This window comes from Chaetodon trifascialis, chromosome 22 (assembly GCF_039877785.1).
Source record: "Chaetodon trifascialis isolate fChaTrf1 chromosome 22, fChaTrf1.hap1, whole genome shotgun sequence".
Taxonomy (NCBI): domain Eukaryota; kingdom Metazoa; phylum Chordata; class Actinopteri; order Chaetodontiformes; family Chaetodontidae; genus Chaetodon; species Chaetodon trifascialis.
The window spans coordinates 15,901,457-15,919,556 of NC_092077.1; the positions used below are offsets into that span (position 1 = coordinate 15,901,457).

At 45.0% G+C, this 18,100-nt stretch overlaps 1 protein-coding gene across 1 annotated transcript in view; it reads right to left on the reverse strand.

Annotated features, from left to right (window-relative positions):
- The window catches only part of magi2a (membrane associated guanylate kinase, WW and PDZ domain containing 2a), a 203,351-nt gene that overhangs the window by 54,221 nt on the left and 131,030 nt on the right, over positions 1 to 18,100 (reverse strand). The window contains exons 4-6 of the mRNA XM_070991682.1: positions 17,639 to 17,854; positions 14,144 to 14,354; positions 9,017 to 9,096 (exon numbers count right to left, since the gene is read on the reverse strand). Of these exons, the coding sequence (XP_070847783.1) occupies positions 9,017 to 9,096; positions 14,144 to 14,354; positions 17,639 to 17,854 (507 nt within the window). The remainder of the gene's footprint in view (positions 1 to 9,016; positions 9,097 to 14,143; positions 14,355 to 17,638; positions 17,855 to 18,100) is intronic.

Here is an 18,100-nt window from a genome sequence, read left to right on the forward strand (position 1 = left end):
AAAAAGAGGACGTGTACGTATCTGAACGCAGGTGAGGGTATGCACAATCCTGCCGATGGATTATCACGAATGCACCGATCTACAGGTGGTGGTTATGTGCTGAGAAACACAGCAGCAAAGGCAGGGAAGGACTGATGGTGGATGTAAACAATGACAGTTTTCAACTTTTAAGAACATCTGTCATTGCAAATGTTATGAGGAAGCAAATGCATTCATTATTTGTTAAGCCCACGATGCAGTTTGGTAACACTGAAAGCAGTTTGCGTGTAAGAAAACCCCACAGGGCGCTTTTTATTGGGACTTGGCTGATGTTAAGACGATGTGAAATTACAAGCTGTAATATGTAGTAGATGCTAGAGCAGCAGCAGCCACACTAGTCCTAAATTTCTGACGCTGTCACAGCTTTGGTCGCCAAAGCTGTAAATCCACCACTGATGGATGTGTCTCAGCTCTCGGACCAAAGTTTTGGACTGATGACCAAAGGTTTCACCATGATTCACGACTGTTGACTTTCACCTTGCGACAGCCCTAAATCCACTGGGCCTGTATTTAAGACTTGACCTGAGACTTCAAAATAAGGACGCTCAGCTCTCGTGGAACAATAGATGAGCAGGCAGACGCTGCACAGACACATACTGTAAATATGTATTTATGAGGCCTGTGCAATGAAGCCACTGTATCTAATTCACATCACTTTGGAGAACTTGTGCCTGCTACCCAAAAAAGTTTGGAGACAGCTCTGGTAACATACTGGATTCAACATGAGGTACACAAGCTCACAACATAATCAACATGCTAAGGATCCTGGAGGTGCACGAGCTCATCCATACTAATAGCTGTCAGCGTGTCATATGGCTGAATATCTGCTCAGAGTGTGATGAAGCTGTTCCGGCTGTGACAGGGTTTGACACAGATTGATGCGCTGAGATTTACTGACATATTTTCACACCACAGACCGGCTGACATTAACGACGAGCGTGGTCTTTTTTGTCCCGTTAGGGAAAGATTCCTGATTCAAGTCTTTCAGAGGATGTTCAACAAACCACTGTGGCAGGAAAAGTCAATGCAACAGCCGCGCCTTTCACAACAAATCAGTTAATTGCGTCACTTGCTGGCAACAGCGTTCTCCTCTGGTGTATTAAGCTCCACTTCAATGAGCCACTGTTTTTCCACCACTTGTTTTCCTGCTAAATGCACCTGCGCCGTGGAGAGAAATGCATGTCCTTACATTCCCTCTACTGCAGAGTCCCACCGGTCTCCGTCTCACAGCCAGCAAACAATTGTTAAGCGCCGGAATAAAAATGAGAAAAAACTCACAAGCTTGCAGCTTATCAGGACATTCCAGGGACAGAAGGAGACGTATTGAACTGTGACCTGGCACTTTTTTCTCTCCTCTTTCGGCTCCAAAGTTCTGCTTTATTTGGCTCCTCTATGTGAAAAACACATAGAGCTGCACATAAAAGCACACAGACGTTCTCCTCCTCTACTTTTCATCTGCAGTCTTACTCCTCCGCACCGTCTCCTCGTCCCCGTGGGGTCAGGAGTGGAGCGGAGACGGGGCTACTCTGTGAGGCCCTTTGTTAGGTGTTAAATAGGATAATTATGTAAAGTAGTTTTTAGAATAGCCTCCTGGATGCTGCTGATTAGATAAAATTATGTATTAAGGTTAATTAGAGTCAGCTAATTTCTAACTCAATTAGAGTCCAGACAAATAAACGTAAAAACCTCAGATATTAGACTAGCGATGCAAAAATAAATTACATGATCTTGCTTAAATTGCTTCATGCCAAATGTCAACTGCAGTCAGTGCATGGACAATAACTGTATTACAGCTGAAACTATTAGTTGATTTTTTGATTAGTCACTCCGCAGAAAACCAATCGGCTAATCAAGTAAAATTTTTAAAGTGATTTTAAAGTAATTTGTGAAGAAAATTGAGCAAAATTCAAGGATTAGGCTTTTCAGATGTGACTGCAGCTGCTTTTGTTTTTAGGGTAGTAAAATGAACATTTTAGTCTTTTGGACTGTTTGGACTTTATAATAAATCATCTTTAAATGCATATCGGGATGGATTTTCTGGATTCAGCTGAGAAACACGAATTAGGAGTGTAGAATACTGAAAAACTCCAAAACTGGCTTTTTTAGATAAATACAATGCTTAAATCAATATTTAACTACATGATCTGTGGATCACTGTTGCTGCTTTATGAGACTTTTTTTTAAAAAATAATGTGAATGAAACTCAGACAAGCAGGATAATTCACTGATTCTTTTTCCAGTGCTCAAACACTGAAACTCAAAAGAAGTCTGTTGCTTAAAAAATAGGACTGGTGACAATCAATATTCTTCTCATTTTCAAAAAAACCCAAAACCAGTGATACCTGTGCCAGTCTTTCAACACCAAGCCCATTAATTTCTACTCAAGTTGAAAATCTTTAATGCAGTTCAAGCAAACATTACGACTAGGAACTATTTCTAGCTGTGGAGGAATACATAATTGATGCTGTAGTGACTATTTCTGGCAGCACGAATCAAAACAAACGCACTCGTTAATGGTGATGAACGAACATGTCACCCAGGGGAAATGGAAATGTGTGACAACAAAGCTGCATTATCTCAAGCTTTGCTACATAAGCAATGGAAAGAGAGGGTGAGGTGAGGGGCATTCAGTTAGTTGCAATCTGCAACCTCACCACTAGATGCCACTAAATCCTGCACACTGGTCCTTTAAGATACAGTTTCACATATTTTGATATTACAATCATCAAATCCCACATGATACTGGATCTTATATCATGAGGGTGATATTATTTTGATTTATTGCCCGGCTTTACTCAGTGTATCAGTTTGCTTGGATGCATTTAAAAAATACACTGCAGCTGATACGCACACACAAACTGACAGCTAATTTAGCATGCACACATCTCACACACACCTGCCACACAGTCTTTTGAATCCTCCTTCCAATCTCCAGGCCTCAGGCATGCTCTGCTGGGGATGCTCTCATAATACACCCATCAATCATTTTGCAGACAGCTTCGCATGCCCCTCCCCGCTACTCTGCTCACGACTGCTGCAGGAGTCTCAAGGTGAAGGAGGGCGCTGTGCCTCCCCGTCTATGAGTCTCACCTGTAGGATGGCGCATGGGATGCAAACTTCTTGCATCCCACAAAAATGGCCGGCTAAAAAGTCGACAGAGTGGACAGGGGAGAGACAATTTCCAGGCTGGAGGAGTGATGTTATCGACATGCCCGTTGCAGCAAGGCTGTGTCAGCTGGTACAAACGTCCCAGTATTAATTTCAGCATTCGAGTGAAGAGTGGAAAACAGCCGAGAAAGAGGCAAAAAAACTCAACTCATCATCAAAATAAATGAACCTTGTACCCTCAAACATCAACGTTGCCTCTGTGTTCCAGAGAATTTCTGTTGGATATCGGCTCAATTTTGACCTATAATAGGCCAAAAACATTAGTATTAATCTTTCATTCATCTGAGAGTGCAAAGACACTCATTATCAAATAAATGCAGTTGAGTATAAAGTAATATTTCCCTCTGAAGTGTGGGGCAGCTGAAGTCTAAAATGGCAGAAAATCCAAACACTACAGTACAAGTACTTCAAAAGTATAACAGAACTTGAGTAAATACACTTATTTAATCTGAGACTGATTTAAAGCTCTCTGCTTTCACACGCGTGCCGTCTGCTGGGACATGAGGTGGTGAAAGACAAAGTAGAGCTCCAGTACGATTAAAATCCTTCAAACCTGAGCATCATCAGACTTCCCTCCCAGTGTCTGCACTCATTCATATACTGTACATCCGGGGCTGTATGTGCTTTTCCAGGAGATTACACGGCGTCGTCTGATGAAACACGCTGAAAGAGTGACGACAAACATCTGATTTTAATTCACTTATCGGGGGGATTCTCGCTACCTGCGCTCGCACACCTGAGGTAAAACACAGGCTGAATAAGGAAAGAATCAAGTGGGACAACAGAAGGCCCGCTCGGTTTGCTTTCCTGCCAGCCAACAAATATTTGGCAGGACGGGAAAAACAAAACAAAAAAAAAACTTTAAGGGTGAGAAACAGCAAACGGGGAGGTTCTGCAAAGAGCCCGTCCTAGTTCTTTTAGTCTAGCAAAACACAAAGAAGAGACAAGGAGGGAGGGGGGACAAAGATGGATATGGAGGTAGAGAGAGGAGGTGAGAAAGATGGAGGCAAAGAGAGAGAGAAATGTAGAGTGTGTTATGTAACTCCAAGGCGTCTGTGATGTCAACTGCTCTGTCTTCACTGCAGCCGACGCGCCTTTGAACAGGCAGGAACGGGAGCGCTAAAGCGAACACGCGTTCCTCTGCATATTTTGACAGAGTGTGGTTGTATGCGTCGCAGCTGACTTTAAACATGAGAGAGAACAAGTTGTGTTTACCACCGGTGAAAACATTTACTCAAGTACTGCACTTAAGTACGGATTGGAGCAACTTTACGGGAGTATTTCCGTTTCGTGCTACTTTCTATTCCACCACGTTTCAGGGGGAAATATTGGCCTTTTTACTGCACTACTCTTGCTGCAGTTAGCACTTTTTATGCAGCCTAAGACATGTTGAGATAGCGTAGATTAAACAAATTAATAGAGTATAAAGTAGGAAAAATAACTATGGCCATACATGTGATTTACAAGTCAATGCATTGGTAGTAAATATAATCCAAACAGTTATATTGTACCTATGTATTGTTATAACTTTTACAGGACAATAACAGTTTATTGTTGTACAGGCCTGGATCTGGAAACACAGACACATCGCTAAGAAACACTAGGAGTCAGATGATTTTACAACTTTTAAAACTACAGCTAAAACAGTAACATTAAGACCCCAGATTTCCCTCGCAGCCAACATTATGTTGCAGTTTCGATGTGAATGAAATGTTTGCTTATTGGCAAACTGTCAGATCGTGTGAGGACTCATTTCTCGCCCTGTCTCGCGCTGCTTTAGCAATGCATGCACCAAAATCAGAGCAATTGCTGTTGAGCACAAAATTATTACAGCAGACAGAAATCATGACCACAGCGAGACTCAAAAAAGACCGAAAAACTATTCTTCAAACTTGATACTCTAGTAAATTTATCTTCTGTGTCTTTAAAGCCCATTCTTGACTCGCTGCTACATCTTGTCTGTGTTTTCCCTCCTTACTCATGGTCCCGCTTAATGCTCTAACTCCCCTCCTCTTCCTCCTCCTCTCAGTCTGTTGTCCTGTCACAGCTCAGAGACTCCACCCTGCAATCCTGTTAGCGCTTATCAGAGCATGGCTCCGGTCCAAACATGAACACACACATCTACCTTTTCCACCAATCAATACCAGATTTACAGAGGCAGCTTTTCTCCCCCTAACTGAGCTCAGCTCTCAGGGGTGGCTGCAACCGCCGGGCTGTGGACGTTTGGAGTGAACAACACACCATTCATATGGCTGCTTACACAAACCCTTAAACTGAGGACACACTTCAACTTACTGAAACACTTACAAGGACTAGACAGCTCACTTGTGGTCACTCTTTCCCCGACAGACGCAGATCTTTCAGGCCTGACAGTCGAAAGAAACATGCACTGAACAGCTGAGTGAAAACAGAGGACAGCACACTGAATGACAGGTCGATGATGATTCGTTGTGTCAATATCAACCTCTACATTCAAATAAGGAACATGCACCTCTATGAGACCACACTTCAATACAGTGGTGCTTTGAGCTAAATGCTAACATGCTCACAACAACAGTGGTAGCATTCTTATTGCAGCAGGTGTGATGTTTACCATGTTCTCCGTCTTAATTTAGCATGTCAACATTAGCTAATGCTTAACGCCAACAACAACTGTGGTTAATGGGAGAGTCTCTGGCCTTATTGGAAAAAAGGAAAACTTTGCTTTGTGTACCAAACATCATGGCAGTCTGCTAGCAAGACTAAACATGCTTGGTGTTTATTTTTGCTGCAATGTTTGCAGCAAAGAATCAGATCAATGCAACTATTACGACCCTAAAACACCACTGAAAGATTTTATTTCCAGGCTGTCAACACCAGGCGACCCAGAATGTGATGGTCTTGGTCCAATGTGGGCGAATAAGTCACGACTCTCAAATTAAATCTATCTATCGGGCCAACAATCGCAATGTATGTCTACTCACTTACGGACCTGCAGCCAGCACTCAGCACTATGTTCCCTTCATCTGGGACTAACTGGATTAGTCGCCCAACCAGATCAATAGCAATCCTCACAAATATCAGCACTTCTCCTGCGGAGCGTCCTTGGTGGACAAATGGGATTGGAAGCGCTGGAGATAAAAGTGCAGTCACATTGTGACTAATTCCTCACAGGCATCTTTGTCCGTTTCTGTGTCATTTCATCATCTCGGAGATCTTTTTCCCTTTAATGTCTAAAGATTGAGAGGGAAAGGCGAGAGTCGGCGACGACACAGGAAGTCCTCTGAACAAAATGCAGGATGGCGGGTAATGTGAGGACAGGAAGCGGACCCTGTGTTTAATGCCACCGCACACAGTGCAAATGTTTTCACACCAGGTACCATTTCTCATTCTGCCACTCCATCGTGCTGCAGTCAAACAGCATCTGCAAATAACTGGTAACATTTATTTTGTCCTGCTCAAGGTAGCAGACGTCTACAGGAGTCAGATATAATCAAGTAAGCTGTCTTCTAAAGCACTAGCTCCCAACCTTTTTCCTTAAGAGACGCTTTTCTATCACTGAGAAACCGATGACCCCTGACTGGAAGTATTTTACTGATATTTCATATTATATTCAATATATAAAGGTAACACAACAGAACCACTGATAAACAGTACAACTAATCCAAACAATGAACACAGAAGTTTTCGTAAAAGGAGCTAACATTTTTACGACTCTTTATAAACTTGTCTCTCTGTTTTATTATGTATTTTTTTACTTAACAGGCTTCTTTTTTGACAAAGTTTTCCTCTCCCTGGCGTTTGGCCTAATGGCTCTTTGGCTGTTTTAACTGTGTAATTTTGTGGTGCAGGTCGAGGCTGTTGAGCAGAGAGTCAAAGCTCTGTGAATGTAGCTGGTGTGCAGGTCTTCACTGTGGCCTGAGCCTGTGAGAGCTATGCTAATAATAACAATGTCATTGATTCACATTAACATGCTAATGTTTGCTATCTATCACAGGGCGGCTGTGGCTCAGCGGTCGGCCACCTATCAGAAGGTCAGTGGTTCAATCCCTGGCCTCGGCAGCATACGTGTTGAAGCATCCTTGGGCAAGATACTGAAGCTGTGGGTGAATGGGTGAATGGGTGAATACAGGCTTGTGTTGTAAAAGCTATATAATACAGTCCATTCACCATTTAAACACAAAGTACAGCTGAGGCTGATGGGAATGTCTTTAGTCGTGAAGCTAAAGTATTGGACAAAAGACAATTCTGACCTGATGACCAAAGTTTTTACAATCATCCTGAGGGGAACATCAATGCCTGCACCAAAGATCACGGCGATCCATTCAACAGTTATTGAGACATTTCACTCAGAGACACAAATGACGACAGAAAAGTCGAGAGGATCAACAGTCATTTGGATTCATTATCTTAGAATCCATCCATCCATCCATTATCTATACCGCCTATCCCTTTCGGGGTTGCGGGGGGCTGGAGCCTATCCCAGCTACAATGGGCGAGAGGCGGGGTACACCCTGAGCCGGTCGCCAGCCGATTGCAGGGCCACATGCAAGGACAAACAAACATTCACACTCACACTCACACCTACGGACAATTTAGAGTCATCAATCAACCTAATGAGCATGTTTTTGGTCTGTGGGAGGAAGCCGGAGTACCCGGAGAGAACCCACACATGCACGGGAAGAACATGCAAACTTCACACAGAAAGGCCCCGCCTGACCCGGGGATCGAACCGGCAACCTTCTTGCTGTGAGGCACGCGCACTACCTGCTGCGCCACCGTGCAGCCCTATCTTAGAATCATTAAAACTAAAAAAGTGGTGGACTGATTTTGATTTCTATCATTAAAAATGGACTCTTTCTGGGTTTCTGACTGTTGGACTAAATGCTCAGTTTGATGGGATCAGGTCTGGGAACTTATGATGGACATCTTTCGTCACATTGTATAGACTAACCAACGAGTGAGGCTGACAGATTCATTGACAATAAAAACAATCATTAGTTGCAGCCCTACTCACCGCGCCGTCCTAACGTCCCGCACAACTGGCAGGTCAAAGGAAAAGAAGAACAATTTGAAAACACTGCTCGACTCGACACTTGTTTGTCTGTCTCTCTGTCTGCGTGTGAGTGCCAGATGTATTTTTAGAGAAACTCTATCCGAACATGCACACAAACGCCCCCACCCTCCCGCCGCGAACGTACACCAAATCGCTCACAAACACACACTCAAAAAAGCAACTGTCATCTCTCATTCGTCCTCCCCGTCCATCTCCAAATCCACGACCTCCCTGTCTATAACTCAGGCGATAAATCTCCTCTCGGTCGTGCACATAAAGAAAAGACGAATGAGGAAGAGGGGAGGGAAGGTGAGGGAGAAAGAGAGATAGATGGCACACTTGCATATATGTACGCTCGCCCATAAACGCTTGCTGCATTGACATTCATCCTTCTCCTTGCTTTTTGGTGTGTGTCTCCTGAGTGTGTGTGTGTGGGCGGGTGAAGGACACTCTACATCTCTCTCAGCTGAGAATAAAGAAGTCTTTGTAACCTCCAGTCTTTCTGGACCTGGGCTTTAAACACACATATCACGGGGCTTCCTATCCACGGCCACTGGGGCAGACACACACACCAACACCATACAACTCCTATAAAATTAAAAAATCCTACGCCGGTGCACGAAAACCAGCAAATGTTCCTTCAGTGAACTGAAATTGCTGCTGTCAGATCAACAGGCAAGGTTTAAATCCTGTAAAATGAATGCTGCGAGGAAGTTGTGTAATTAAAATGAGGCAAATCAGATGGAAAGCAGAAGATAGAGATGCAGCACTCACCATCCTCTTTGCATTCCTCGGGCGGCTTCGCCTTCTTGGCTAGCCTCGGGTCCAGCCACGATGTTGTCTTGGTGTTGTGGCTGTGAAGAGACGACAGGGAGAGAGAGAGAGTGAGCGGGAGTGTGATAGATAGCGAGAGAGAGGAGACTTGGCAGAAAGAGAGAAGGAGGTTGGTGGATTCTTAATTCAGCCGGAGAATCATTTCAGAGAGGAAAGATGAGACTCTCTCTCGCACGCCTGCTTCGGAAAAGGTGACGAGAGAGAAGGAAGGAGGGGAAAAAAATGCTTTAGGTTAACAAAATGGCAATCAATACTTTTAATGTGCTTACTTAGCGGGCAGAGGAGGAGGAGGGGAGGAGGAGAAGGGGCAGAAAGGGATAGAGGGGTGACTGAGGGAGTGATGGAGGGGAACAGCTGTGGGGTTGGCAGATTCACCCAGAGCCTCGGGCAGAGAGCTGGATCTAGATCAGATATGATGGTGTGCCAGGGAAACTCGACGCATCTCCACAGCTCGTCTGAAGCTCGGGAGCCACAATGGCCTCCCTTTATGCGGACAGTAGGGAGGGGGAGGGCAGGGGTGGTGTACACAAAGTGCCTACAGTAAAAAAAAAAAAATGAGGTGAAAAGATAAGGAAGAGAAGAAAAAAGGCCTCCTTGTCTCTTTGCTCTTCTCAACACTTGCAAGAAGGCAGAATGACACAGGTCATGGGACAGGAATAACCACGCAAGTCGTAAAAATAAACTTGTGATTTTTGGCTGATTAAAAGCAAAAACAAGCTGAAAATTCATTTTATTATTAAGCCGTCATGGTTGTTCCTCCAGCAGACATGAAGCAAATCTAAGTCCAGCATTTACTCTCCTTTCAGCTCTGTTTTGGTCTGCAGCTCTGCAGCTCCAGAGGGAAATATCTGACTCTCCAGCCGTTGCAGCGGATGCTCAGGTTTCTTCTCCAACTAGTTGCTAACTTTGTCAGCCATTTATTGCTGGGAAGGAAGCGTACAGATGGGTTTTTAGCTGAAAACAGCTGCTCTCTGTCACTGGAAACGAAGGTGATGTAAAATCAAAACAATGAGCTAAAAGAGGCTCAGAAGCTTTAGAAAAATGTAGAGTTGGGTTCTTTATTTGACACATTTCATGCTAATGTAGCCATTCATTCATAGTTAATATAAAAATATTGATTAGTGCAGCTTTAAGAATTTTTAGCTAACTTTAGCATGCTAACATGCTCGCTATAACAAGTTTATTATTCTCATGTTGAGCAGGTATAATGTTCACCATGCCTTTCAGCATGCTAACATTTGCTAATTAGCACTAAATACAAAGTCAGCTTTACAGGTATGTAGTCATCAGAATCAATCAGTCAGTTATCAAATTTTGACCTGATGATGGAAATGAAAAGTTAGGGGATCACTGAAGTTACTCCAGTTTGTCCTGAGAGGGACACCATAGCACCATGGTGGTGGTCATGTCGGTGGATGAGAGAAAACTTTGACCTGATGATGGCGCCACAGGGAAAGTTTAGATATTTCAGTCTGGATCAAAGTGGTGGAACAACTGACAGAGGAGCGTAAAGCAGAGAGCCAGTTCTTCTCTCCAAGATGAAGGTGGGAGACCACGTCAAACACAGAGCCAAATAAAGTGCAGTTCAAGGTAAAGTCTGCTTTCGATTCCTTTCCATCAGCCTCATTCTGTTTTCTCCTTTCCCCTTCACCTCCTCTCTTCCTCTAATGCATTTAACTCTTTAACTCTCAGCGATGTCGAACGCAGTGATGATACTCCACGCAGGAAACAAGAACCCAAAAAATGCTGTTGTTAAAATTCAGCTGCGGTCGAGAAACATCACTCTAAAACTATAAACTGACAGTTATCAACACAAAGCACCATGCTATGAACACACATTACAAACACTGTTGTGGAAAATTACATTCGTATGTCTCAAACATAAACTGCAGAGTCCAGCACGGCATGATGGGAACTATGGGCTGTCGCTATCCAGCTTTCAGCAGAATTGGTGGGCTGGCTCTGTCCAAGAAGCAGCACTCTGCTCTGCCTCGCTTGCAAAATGCAGATAAACATATTTATTCAGCAGGAGCGTTGGAACTACTTTCTGGGTGCTGTAAAAAAATAACCCTGCACTGTTATTCACAAAGCATCTTTATTATTATGACAGTATGGTTGATGTCAAAGAGGCATAGCTCACATCAGTCATGAAACCTTAATAAAATCCTTTAATAAAAGGAGCAGAATCAGAAGCCATTAGGCAAATCTTAAGCCCTTGAAGGAACAAATGTTAAGTAATAAAAACCTTATTCCAGAGAAGCCTCTGACAAACAGCGTTTGGCTCACCGACTGTGTGAAGCTATCGCACAGGGAGGACCCCCGCCTGGTCCATGGAGCCTTGTCCTCCCCCACAGTGCTCCTCAGAGGACATATGTCCAGCAGCAGCATCATGGGCGTCGCCGCGTCCTTCTATTCAGTTCTATCTGCACGGAGCTTTCTCTCACCCATTCAGCATTAAACACGCTTAATGACCGGCGATGGGCGCTTTACGCTCACAGTCATCACAGCAGAGAGCTGACACGTGCGCTAAAAGCTGCCAGGTGTGCAGGTATGTGACATGGTGGCGGTATCGTGATTTCACCCTGACCATTCAGACGGGGTTTGGAGCAAAGAGAGCCATGGCGCAGCTCACGCTCCCCGTCCCTGCTATAAACATGAAATGTCCATCGTCTGTGTTATTTAGTGCTTTGTTGTTGGGCATTAACCTTGCATTTACGTGCACACCGCTGAAAATAAACGCTCCAGGCCGCAGTTATGACACAGCTGAAACACGAGCCTGCAGGGAGCCGCTGCAGACAGCTGCATGGATTAAAATGAGAGCGCATCTGCTGTGTGAGGCATGCGAGCGCGTCTGATAAAGCTCATCGGCAAAATTCATAAGGTAAGCTAACGTTGTCATGGAGGCCACGTTACGCCAATTACAGACCATAATATAACCGTAATATATAGCCACATATAATGTGGTTGCACCTGTGGTTATTTTGGTGCAAGTAATGCAAAAGAAGTGTAACCAGACATGCATTACTCTACATAGGCAGCAATATATTGAAGTAACTTATTACTTTTAAGTGAAAGTAACTAGTTATATATTCCATACTGAAGGCCCAACACTGATAAATATATAATCCTTCCTCTTTTTCATCCTCCCTCACCTTCTTTTTGTTGGTCTTTACTAATTTTAATAACTATCCCTTTTCCTTCGGCCTCCGCCCCCCTCCTGCTATTCCTCCCCTCTGCGGCCTCACTTCAAGGGCTGTAGGTAAACGAATTGATCTCGTATGGAGGCCAATCAAAGGGAAGCATCCTCTTGGCAGCCGCTATCTCTTTGGCACGGCATCACATACGCCCAGACAAAAAAAAATCAACTTGAAGCTATAAATTCGGCGGGCTAACTGCATTAGCCGTGTAATGTGCTTGATGGATGCAGGAGCTTGAGGTTTCTCTGTGTTGGAGGAGGAGACGTTCGGCGAGTCGTCTGCAGTGTGGGGAATTTAAAGTCTGCTTCTGCTGACACGGAGAGGCAACATGTGCCTGGCCCGATGACAACTGCGTCTCGTCTCTCAGTCTGGTGTTGCTGTGCAGCTTCGAGCAGTTTATGATGCGTTCAAGCGTGCTGCAATTCAGTCAATGCTGTGGAGAAAATTAGCCTAATGACTGAAATGATCTATCGATGCAATAAAAGCTTTTGTAATGGCAGAATAATATCCTGTTACGGCTCCATTAGCTGAGGCTATACATGAACCCATGTCCACATGCACGCACATACAAGTCCCTCGCCGGCACTACAAAAACACACACAGCCTCCATTAATCGGGTGTGAGAAAGAGTCAACCTCTGTGCTTTTACTGCAGCTGTAAAAAGCTAACAACTCCAATGAATTAAACTTTAGAGCTTGTATAACAGAGTTCTGTGTAGCAAGGTATTTCTGGGGACCTCTAAATCTCATTAAACCACCAGGCATCAATTATGGTCTGTGTGCGTGTGTGTGTGCGTGTGTGTGTGCGTGTGTGTGTGTGTGTGTGTGTGTGTGTGTGTGTGTGTGTGTGTGTGCGTGTGCGTGTGTGTGTGTGTGTGTATGTGTGTGTGTGTGTTTCTGGGGGGAATACATGGAAGTAAATTTAGATGCTACCTAGCTTTAATCTAGTCATTCAGGCTCAATTTAATTTTGTTACGGGAGAATGAAAATACAAACTCACTGGATGGTTCCTCTTCAGGCTGCTCATATGAGAGCATGAGGTCTGCTCAGAAACGATAGCATGTAACGTGTTGGACAGAAAGTCTGTTTAAAGGCTCCCTGTGGATTTCCTGACCACGAGAAGCTCTGATTATGTCAGGCGGTAGACGCACATTCCACATCCGCACATGCCTAATGTGCACAAAACTGATTTAATGAGGAACAAAGTGAACTCGACATAGTTGTTAGACCTCAAGGATACAGATTTAAAAAACAAATATGGTGCTGGATTTCCTCCTCGTCCCTGTTTTATCAGCATTATTTGCTCCATTCAAAGTCATTTTCGCCGCTTTAAAGCTGCACAAATCAACATTTGTGTGTTAACAACAGGTCGCATGAAAGGCGTTGCTCTGAGCGATGAACCCAACTGAAGTTTCTCCTTCATTAAGGAACATTTTAGCATCTTTCAGCTCATTGTTTTGGGTTTGAACCATGCAGCTTTATTCTGTCATTTCCCTCTTGCTGCATTGCTTCCAGGTGCAGCTTTTTTCAACAAAGCTCCACCTGACAAAGCCAACGGAGGACAGACAAAGTGAACACATTTCCACCAGGAGTTAGACAGATGTTAGGTAACCAGATAACTACTGGAAGCATTCATCAGGTGGCAGACAAACAGCTTCACATCAATACTAACGCTGCTCCGTTTCGGCTGGATGTGAAAGTAGTTTGTTTGCTAGCATAACCCTTTTGACAGCTTGCTCTGCTGCCTTAAGGAAGAATACTTCCTTAAAAGTCGCCAGGAATATTGCCTTCCATCTGTTGAATTTACACCTGAGTGACTAAAGCATCTCTGAGAGTGCTGGAAAAAGGTTAGATGCATCTGTGACACTTACTCTATGAAGTAGACCTCTCCTTTCTCGGTGTATGCCATCTCCCAGTTGTCTGGCAGCGGCCCTAGCTCGTCATTCTCCTCCAGTTTGGGTACCACAACCTTCGGGGACACTCCGTCGTCTTTGGGCGCCTCGGTCGGGACCTCCGCCGGGTTGCTCTGCGGGGCGATGTCCCCCGAAGCGTCTGTGCTCTTGTCCTCATGTTCACTCGACTCTGAGGTGACAACATGGAAGGATGAGTCAGGCACGACATTATCGCTCGGGGAGGAGAGTGAAAGACAAGGGAGGTGAAGCGAGGAAAAGGAGACGTAGGAGGCAGGGATGAGAGATTGATTGAGAGTCGGGGTTAAGAGTGGAGACAGAAGAAAAGAGGAAGGAATGATTAGAAAGAGGTGAGGGGAAGAGGTGACTCAGGGGAAAGAGAGGAGCGAGGTGAAGGCAAGGGAGGGAATGATTGAGGTTAACGAGACAGAAAGATGAATAAAGCAGAAGAGACAATAGAGATTGAGAGAGAAGCTGGCTGTGATGCCCTAGTTTGAGTTGTGGCAGTGTGTGAATGTGTTAGAGAAATTGTGTGTATGGAGAAAGAGGAAGCAAGTGTGTGTGTGTGTGTGTGTGTGTGTGTGCGTGTGTGTGTGTGTGTGTGTGTGTGTGTGTGTGTGTGTGTGCCTTCCCCGAGCAGGGCTGGTGGAGAGGGGACAAATGAGAGCCGTGGATTCAGAGATAATCTATGGGAGGGAAGGAGCGCGGTAGCTATCTGCTTAGATCACAGACCCTGCTGTGCTCTATTGATTCCCCTTCAGCTCTCTTGGTCAGCCCACACTCTGTCCATCCGCGCCGACAAAACTGCCTTTGAGCGCAGCGCCGCGGCCCACTTTAACGTCCGCCACGGCTCACCGCGCCGCCCGGAGCCTGAAGTTATCGAGCATCTCGACACCGCCGATAGGCATCAGTCAGAAACGCTTCCTGTCCCCGTGCTTTCTCTCAGCTCACGGCGGTACATCCACAGTCTGCATCATTTCCAGTAAGTGAAGATAACGACGGTGCAGTGGGTTTTTTACAATTACAAAACCTGTAACCCTTTTTTAACCAGCGTGCTAGCTGAGATCAGAGATACAGCTGATGTGCAATAGCCATTAATGGGCAAGAACATGGTCCTCTTTATTATTATTTTGGTCTGGGTTATCTAATTTCCTGCATTTAACTGATTCTATGAAGCACTTTAGGAACATTAACAAAGGTGTCACATACTGTATATAAAGTTTATTATCATCTTAACTTATAGTTAAAATCATTTCATCCAGCCTTCTGGATGCAGCACTTTGTAAACATACAGAACGGTGCTGTGAAATGTACATTAAGTAGTACTGCACATTCATCTAAATGTCTTTTAGAGGGGTTTTATTATGTGAGTTGTTGCACAGTACACGTTAAGACACTGAGCAGGAAGCTGGAGAGAAGTCTGAGTCCTACCTTGTTTGAGCTCCTTGTGGTAGGGAAACCAAAATCTCATCCTGTTACCACACTTCCTTTCTCCAAACACCACCTTTGACACTTCCTTAAAGGTCGTTCATGTTGCTAAAAAAACGGCAATCACATCTAAGTGCTGGCAGTAACTGCGATCAGCGCCCCAACACCCTGACTTTTCCTGCTGCTCTGAGAGACTCGGCTGTCCCGAGGCCATAAAACCAGCTTAGGAAGTCACAGGACCAAAGCATGGTTTTGGATTTGGAATCACAAAAATCAAACTCATAAAGGCTCTTTTATGATGGTCTCATCATGTGATCATGGGATGCATTCAAAGGCTTTCTGTGTGTGTGTGTGTGTGTGTGTGTGTGAGCATGCGTATGTGTGTTTGGCAGTGTGTGCATATCTAGAGGTACAATAATGTGTCTTAGTCTGAGTGAGTGTTGTTGATGAACATCTGTGCGAAGAAGTTTCTTTCTCTGATATTTCATGAATGAACTCAAGAGGTTTGGCCTCGTTGTGCCGCTTTGTTAAATGTCATTTCTGCATATTTTCAGAATTTATGAGGAGGGTAACAATGCTTCGACCAGGCCCGGTTCTCGAGCGAGAGCAAACACTTCATGTTGATTTTTAAAAGAACCCCCAGGCTGCTGTTGAATGTGTGTGTGTGTGTGTGTGTGTGTGTGTGTGTGTGTGCCCTCTGGCTACCTGTGCAGAGACAGCGCTCGATAATGATACCTAATGCACCAGATCTTTTTCAGGAGCAGGAGTTCTCAACCTTTGGTAACTTAAAGCCCACTGCTGATGGTTAAAAGATGTCTGAGGACCACCTTTCCAAATAAACGAGAGATAAAAACCCACAGCATGAGAGAAAAAAGGAGGAAATAAACTGGGCTGTGACAGGATTCATCGCGCTGTGCTTTCGGCTCAGCGCCGCTTCCTGCCATCATGAATCCAAATTTAATGAATCAGGGTCATATTTCCTCCACGCAGTTTTACGGCCGCAGCCTCCCACATCGCTTTTCAAGAATGGATCCATTTTGCGTCACTGCATCTGAGGGAGGGTGTCTACCTGATGACGTGTCGTGATTGACGTGGTGACATTCAAACTGCTTTATTAATATTAACTAGCTTTGAAACTGGAAAGATAATAATAGTAATTTTAATCGAACCATTTGGCAGCACTGCTTCCACCGCCCACTAGATAGCGCTCTGAGGCCCAGCAGTGGGAGAATGGCTGACAACACACGAATGGAGCGCAGTTACTTCAGGAAGTCAAACTCGGCCCACAATCCAAAGACATCAGCTGATAGCAGCTGATCCTGAAGCCAGCCCACATCAGCTGATGCCTCAGCTGATTCCCTTCTTTGCATTCAACTGGCAAATCTGGTCCAGGGCGCCCTGTTTGAGCCGCTCTAGCCTGCCTAGTCTTACTGCTTCTTCTGCAAGCCGCTTTGCAACCCGCCTCCACCCCAGCTCCTCCATTTTATGCTGTGTCTGACTTCGTCAACGTCATTCTGTTGTCACTGATGCCTGCGTCGTTCTGGACCCTGTGGGGGGTCTTTGCTGCTGCTCTCCCTGCTTCAGACTTTCAACATGCACATAAAGGGCAGGAGGTCCTGCAACAGAGCCAAACCGCCAAAAATAACACCCTGTATATGGACAGACAAGTTTTCCTGACTGAAGTACTCACAAGCAGTTTGGACTGCAGAGGTAATCACCGACTGAGAGGGAACTATGATTCTCAGTTTTCTTATCAGGTCATTAAACTGCACATTAAGATATTTGTGTAACCAATTAAAAGTGATAATCTGCCATAAAATCATTTTCCAAGAAATCCATGTAAAGGCAATCTGTTACTGTCTCTGTTGCTAGGCAACCACTCCTGAAGAGCCCGTTGCTTTGACTCAAAGGAGACTCCTGCACATCGGCCTGACCTGGAGCGGGACCCTGAGCCTAGCTGTCACGACAAGGCGCCGGGCTCAGGCGACCCCTGCCTCCGCGTCAGTGGAGGTCGATGTCGGGGCTGACCTGGTGTGACAGCAACGCCGTTGCCATTGACGATGGGTCTCTCCTCCTCCTCCTCCTCGGGGGGCTCGATGCTGGCTTTTTCCATGTTGCTGACCGACTTGTTACGCTTCCTCTTGCCCTCGGAGGTGGGTCTGGCGCCCGGCAGCAGCTGGTCCGTTACATTTAGCAGCAGAGCGCTGGGCTCGGCCGGAGGCTTCGGAGTACCGTAAAAGTTATCTGGAACAAAGAGGAGGAAGGGCTGTGACACGTTTACACCAAAGGCATTGTTACGTGCTAAATGCTCCATGCTAGCTGCAGGGCTCAAAGGACGTCCATTTCAACAACTACTGAATACAGAGTACAGACTGTCAATACACGTCAATACATGAGCTAGTGACAAACCCAAGAGCAAGAACATCAAAGATTTCTAATACAATCTGCACTTCTGTGAAATTTTTATAAAGTAAAAAGTCCAATGCACAT